This window comes from Micropterus dolomieu, linkage group LG08, assembly GCF_021292245.1.
Source record: "Micropterus dolomieu isolate WLL.071019.BEF.003 ecotype Adirondacks linkage group LG08, ASM2129224v1, whole genome shotgun sequence".
Lineage (NCBI taxonomy): Eukaryota > Metazoa > Chordata > Actinopteri > Centrarchiformes > Centrarchidae > Micropterus > Micropterus dolomieu.
The window spans coordinates 8840078-8846802 of record NC_060157.1 but is presented as its reverse complement, the minus strand read 5'-3'; the positions used below and the strand labels follow the sequence as shown (position 1 = coordinate 8846802).

At 39.7% G+C, this 6725-nt stretch overlaps 1 protein-coding gene across 1 annotated transcript; it reads left to right on the top strand.

Annotated features, from left to right (window-relative positions):
* The first annotated feature begins 596 nt into the window (after window positions 1-596).
* On the top strand, window positions 597-5600 carry plp2b (proteolipid protein 2b). Its single transcript, XM_046056596.1, has 3 exons — window positions 597-1065; window positions 5167-5322; window positions 5432-5600. Exons 1-3 carry the CDS (start codon window positions 967-969, stop codon window positions 5537-5539), a joined length of 363 nt encoding a protein of 120 aa, XP_045912552.1. The 5' UTR covers window positions 597-966; the 3' UTR covers window positions 5540-5600.
* The last annotated feature ends 1125 nt before the right edge of the window (window positions 5601-6725 follow it).

Sequence of the window (6725 nt, the reverse complement as noted above, 5' to 3'; positions counted from 1 at the left end):
CGCGGAGCAGAGAGAGGAGCCGCTTCTGGGCTGCTTCTGAAACAGTGACTCATAAACTGTCTACAATGGCCGCTATCAGGTGTAATTTTGAAATGGCTGATTTTGTCCCCAGCACTTTTTGAAAGCATTTGCTAAAAGTTTTCTGAAAATTAGCTTGCAACAAGAAATGTTAAATAACGAGAAAGGTTTACTTGCACAATTGGAAAACATAAAATGCAATGTAAATATAGGAAACAGATCTGCCTTGTCCCAAAAAAGGAACTTAGGCTAAAAAACAAGCTGCTAATTCTACATTATATTAGATAATATTTTTATATTCTGAATTGTCACTGGCCACATGTATTATGTTTTGCTTCATATAAATAAAAACATTTCCACCATAAAATTAGTGCAGAAAATGTCATGAGAATGCAGGAAATTAAGAGTTTAATGCTCAAAATCTTCTAGGGGAGGACCCAGACCCAGAATAGCCTATTTCATTAATGAATATTTCTTCAAAATAGCATCGGAGAATCTTGTTGTCTTGTTCTCGTGGACTAAGTTTTTCGTCGCACCGCCCATAAATGTCCCCCCACACTTTTCAACACAAAGTGACGCCCTTGTCTGTTCAGTCCTTCCGGCGAAACCAGCTCCGCTCATCGGCCCCAGGGTGCACACAGAAGCAACTCCTCTTGAGAAAAGGGAAAGCCAACGCCCCGCTGACGCTGAACTCAAGTCAGTCAGTCCTTCCTCCAGAGCTTCTGTGGTCGTGACTGAGCTCCAACAGGGTCTATTTCACGGAGGCTTTACATCGGTGACGTTCATCCACCTGCACGGGGAAAATAACCCAAACTTCAAACGGGAGCAGCAGCCATCAACACTGGGGCTGTTCTCAAGACAACTTTGCTTATTCAAACATTTCCCGTCGGTCGCTGGCGATAAAGCCTTAACAACAACCTGTCAGTATAATAAGTAAGTTATTGCAGAATGGCTGATACAAACGGGTCCAGCGCCGCTGGAAACTGCCTGGAGAAGCTGAAAAGTTACGTGAAGACCCAGAAAGGTTTTATCCTCGCAGCTGAAATAGTAAGTTCACTGACCTGGGCAGTTGACATGTAGGCCTACCATTCAGCTACTGTGCAGCTTTGTTATGGATGGTCACAACTGCTTGCAGAACTGTCTATAATATGCTGTGTGACGTTTGCTAAAGTAGCCTGCAGCTAATCAATATTTAATAGATTGTAAAGTGGGTTAATGTAGCCTACATGGTTGTCATTGATTTTTCTTACACTGTTAGGCTAGAGAGAGGAGATAGTTACCCCAGCTTTATGGAGTCGTGTCACCATTTATATGTATTTTCTTCTTAAAAGCTGTTTTGTCTCACTTTTTGAGAAGCTGTCTAGTCGGGGAATGAAAAGCATGTGGTCTAGCGGGGTTGAAGGATCGTGAAGAGGAGGTTAAGGGTTTCCACCTGTCACTTTTGCTCCACTGTTTTCTCATTTGGCACCAAGGAGCCAAATGCTGAGCATTAATAGCAGATGAAAGGTCATATGGGTTAACTGACCCACTGACTGTTGTCAGGCATCTCCTTTTTTACTCATTACCACAGGCTGCATACTATTTGTAGGCAGAGAAGTAGTAGCCGAAATATGGAATGCCTATCACATTCCCACTAGTATAAAAGCTCATAAAGTTTTCCCCGCTCACGCTATGTCTTTGCACATCTGGCTGGAATTAACAGGAATCTATACATACAGAGGTGGAAATATAATCAGAGCAACAGTCTAATAATGTTTAAGTTAGGTGTGTGGTTTAAAGTTTCCTACTTCCTGGCAGAGAACAACCACATCCTGTCTGGAAGACCTTTTTATTTATACTGTCCTTGACCACCGTTTTTCACATGATTGCCTTTGTTTGCATTTCCCTGCAGTGTGTTCTCTTAACGCATGACTCACTTTGATGAAGTTATGCCGTGGAGTATTATCACAACCTGTATCCCACCGTAGCTTACAGAGTGCTCAGAGTGTTACTGTACAACTGTTCCAGTTGTTAAACGTCAAGAAAGCACTTTTTTTTTCACTGATAAAATGGCTCTGCTCTCATAACTCAATGAGCTCATTATAAAGCACGCTCTCAAATGTTGGTGGTCAGTGGTCCACCCACTGGATAGTTGTTTTTTTTCCTTCTTCTTCTCAGAGGTAATGGAAATTCCAGGCTGTGTGTGAAGTTTGGTCCTGGGAACAAAGAATGCGTGAATTGCCTTGCACACATCTCTGGTGTGCCAATCACGGGACAGATTGGTGCTTCACTGGATACACTGTGTAGTTTGTTGTTTCCTCTCCCCCTTAAGTCTTTACTGAAACCTGGTAAACTCCTAAAGAAAGTTATCTCTGGTAGTACATGTCTGAAATAGTTGACAGTGCAGGGAGAGCTGCAACAGGAAGACAAATGCTCATTATGTCCAATCTGATAGGAAATAGGGGTATTTAACCACAGAAGCTGGGATTACTGAGGGCCAAATCTTCCGGCTGGTAAGCCAAAAGTCTAAAAGAATAAATGTCCTTTTTAATCAACTTTTAATATCAGGTTTCCATGCCTCATCAAATTACATGTAGACTTATTTTGTTTTGGTTTTCGGCTTGCCAGAGACATTGCCATACTTAACCTTGTTGGAAGTCACAGAACAACATAACGATTCAGTCACACCCATTTAGTGCAAATTTGTGGCACAGGTCAGTAGCGATAAGTCAGGATGAGTCATGCATTGAGCTGATTATTTGCCCTGAATAAGAAGTGGTCACATTGTTTTATGACTGGAAACATTTTTTTTAGGTTATCACCTTTTGAATGATGTTTTTTATCAAGGGAAAGGGTGGGAGAAAAGTAGGGGAATGAAGGTTGAGTAAATGAGTGAAAATGACTAGAAATGAAACTGAATGACATTCTACGCTCAACACACACAATACACACACCCCAAAATGTGTCTTCCCTAGCAACCAATGCTGTTTGGTGTGTCTCTGTACCACGGACTGACTCTTGGCGCTCATGTTGCTGCTTACTATAATTAGCCAACCGTTCACGACAATTTTTCCTCCAGTCAGTTTCAAAGAGCAGCCCATTATACTGATGTGGATAGATCCTAGTTGGGATCTTAAAAGCTGACCCATGCAAACAGATCCGCCGCTGTGTGGAAAACATAAAGGTGTCAACATCTCGCAGCCTTTCTTGTTCAGAGGGACTCTTGTGTAGTGGGTGTTTCTCTGTGTGACGGCCTCCTCAGTAGCCGCTGCCCTCAGAGCAGCCGGCTCTTGCCTAAATAGAGCCTCCTTTGTGTAGGATTTTGGCCTCTGCCGCCTCACTACTTTACAGAGGCAGCCTGTGTCAGTCTCGAGAACACATGAACTACTGATGCATCTGGCTGGCTCGCTGCACGTAACAGTTGCTGGTGAGGGGAGGGGAAGCAGTAGTGACAGATGTAGGGCTGGCGTCAAGTCAGTTACATCATGGGTGTATTATATAGACTACAGTGATTTGACACTCGCCACCAAGTTGTCTGAGAATCAAACACTGCAATATGCAAGATGAGTTTTTTTAAAATACAGCCACAGTCAATTTATTTAATAACCCAATCGAAGAATAAATTATTTAACTTGTGACAAGAAAGCAGTGCAGAGAAGTGTTCAGTGGATCATATGTAACTAAAGAGTTTATTAATTCTTTCTAGCTTGAGTTCTATCTTTTATATATGATTAAAGTTTGACATTTATTTGTCACAAGCTGAAACAAGCTGAATATGTGCAGTCAAATTCAGGGTACATGTAGTAAAAATAACGATTAGAAATAAATTATAATATTTTTTCTAAGCTAGAAAAATATAAATATATGTAGTAAGAGTTATGTTATATAAAGTGTATTAGAACTACAATGATTAATTGATTATTCGATTAGTTGATTGACAGAAAATTAATTCACAACTATTTTAATAATTGTTTAAGTAATTTTTTGAGTAAATCTGTCAAACGGTTCCAGCTTCTCAAATGTGAAGGTCTGTTTATTTTTTCTTGTTTTAAATTGTGTAAATTGAATTTTTTGGACACAAAAAGACATTTGATGATGTCATTTTCAGCTGTGGAAATTTGAAGTGGATTTTATTTATTTTTTCATTTTTACAGTTTTCAGATTTTGTACCAAACAATTAATAGGAAAATAAATAATGAAAAGGTTTAAATCTTTCCAGTATATACAAATTTAAAATGTACATGTCACTTATAAGGCAAATTTCATACAAGGTAGAGTTATTTATCATTTTACAACACAGGGTTGTATAACAAGATTAAGATGCTCAAGCCCAAATGTGCAGGGCACTGCAAAGGAGTTATAAATCTATGTTGTAGAAAAGGACAATAAAATGAATGCTGTTTAGTCTTCAAGTAAATTATATTGTTTAGCATACAAAGGCTTAAGGACTTAAGGAAATTTCCACTCCTTCAAAGCTGTCATATGTTGTGTGAATGCATCTGCCCACACCGTTTGAAAGCAACAACAATAGCTGTATTGAAAAAAAAAAAAAGAAAAGGGCTGATTCTGGTTCAGGGCTGTAGGCAGCCTACGTTTATGATTTCTTCACATTGGCAGCATTTCACTGGAATGGACTGAGAAGAATGCACGCTGACTTTTTTCCCTCATATGGAAAAATATGATCTGAATGGAACATACACAGATCCATGAAGAGGGCAGCATGTGATAGACGGACTGACAGAGTGCATTGTAATCCCTCCTGTTGTCTCACCCTAACAGTGTTTTTGTGTAGAAAATATTTTTTCTTGGCAAAAATAGTTGTTATTCTGTGGATGTGGATATTGTTGAACTGACTGGAGTAAATGAAACAATGATGGTTCTGTTGGAGTTATTTACTGCCTGAGTGGTTTTTACTTTTTCTATTACTGAACACTGAGATGATTAGTGCTCTGTCAGGTGAACTGCAGCTGATAACTATGTTCTTTTATCAAGTCAGTCAAACCTGACCTCCAAAGTCTAACAGAGGGGAGGAATTTAGGCAGCATCTGTTAGTTTTCTGGCAAAACCCTGAACTATTCTGGGATATCGTCACCTTTCTGAGGTCAAAATCATTAATCTCTTTGTTTCTTGCTTTTCCCCACCCCCTCTTCTCACTTCAATCACTCCTAGCTCATCAGTTTCATTATCATCATCTGCTACGCAGCATCTCTGTATGGAGGCTACTCCGCGGTGGCCATCTGCCAGATGGTTTTCGCCATGGCCTTCTTCGGTATCTTCATGATGGAGTTGGACAAGCAGTTCCTATTGGTCAACTGGGTCTGGAGTGTGAGTCCTCTACACACACACACACACACACACACACACACACACACACACACACACACACTGCATTGTTGCATAATGTTTCATCTTCTGCCTCCCTCTTTTTGTGCAGGATCTTTTCCGTGCTGGTATTGGTGCTATCCTTTACATCATCACTTCTCTGATCTGTGTGATTGGAGGGGCTGGGGACGGCGCTCGTATAGCAGGCGGGGTCAGTTAAGCAGCCGTGAACTGAATGCTGAAACTGTTCATATTCCGGTTTTACGGTTTGTTTTGACAACCATTATCTATGTATCAGTGATATCACAGGTGTGAAAACTGCTTATAGATGTGTAAACAGAAACCAAAGGGGGTTATTTGATGTGTGTTTGTGTGTGTGTGTGTGTGTGTGTGTGTGTGTGTGATATGAGATACGCGCAACCTCTCTGCGAAGGCGCTCAGGAAGAATTGAGTAATATCGTCATCTCGATTAATTTCTCATGCTTCCTTCCTGTTTAAGTATAGTGCTGACCACAAGCTGACACAATTTGCCTGTCTGTCAGTTTTCAAACAAGTTAGAAGACAAGACTATTTTTGTAGCCAAAAACAGGATGCATTCATAGTTGGAGCACCTTGGAGAGTGCACAAGAAACACACACACATAAGTACCACATTAAAGTGCAGCATACAGCCACTAATGATATTATGGAAGCAATAGGAGTCATTAAACGAGATTCATGGGAAATGAAAAGGACATGGGAAGGCATAAGACACATCAAAAATGCACAAATTACCACCGCCAGTAGAGAGAGAGAGAGAGAGAGAGCAAGAAACAGAATGACTCAAGAATCAAGAGAGTAAAGCCTGTGGTGTTGTTAAAATTAATCAATTTCAAATTCAAGTTGTCCTTGCTCTCTATTTACTTAATTCGATTGAGGACATTTAATATTATTTTTCTCTAAGAATTAGTTTTTAGTTTATTCTTTATCAGTTTATTCATTGTTTCTGAAACAATATTTGTGTTGTGTGCTCGGTAGATTAAAGGTAAATTTCACATCTCTTTTTCCAACCACAATCTTCCTTAAGTTTTTCATAGACCAAATCTGCGCTATTTTTACACTTTTGTGTGGTATACACACCACACGTGTTTGTTCGGAACTGAATGTGTTAAAGTTGCACATGGACAACTGCCAAAAATGTTTCTGTTGAATATCGCAGTCATTTCTCCGGTTGAGGATTTCTCCAAGTGAAATAATCTTGATCAGAAAAAGATCAGTTTTGTAGTTTCTTCACCCTCAGACTGGGAGTAAAGCTGTCTGCTGGTGTGAGCATTTTTGAAAGTCTTGTAGTCTGCTTTTGCTATGTAACATAAATTATGAAAGATTTATTACAAGTACATTACAGTATGTTTAAAAAAAAAAAAAAAA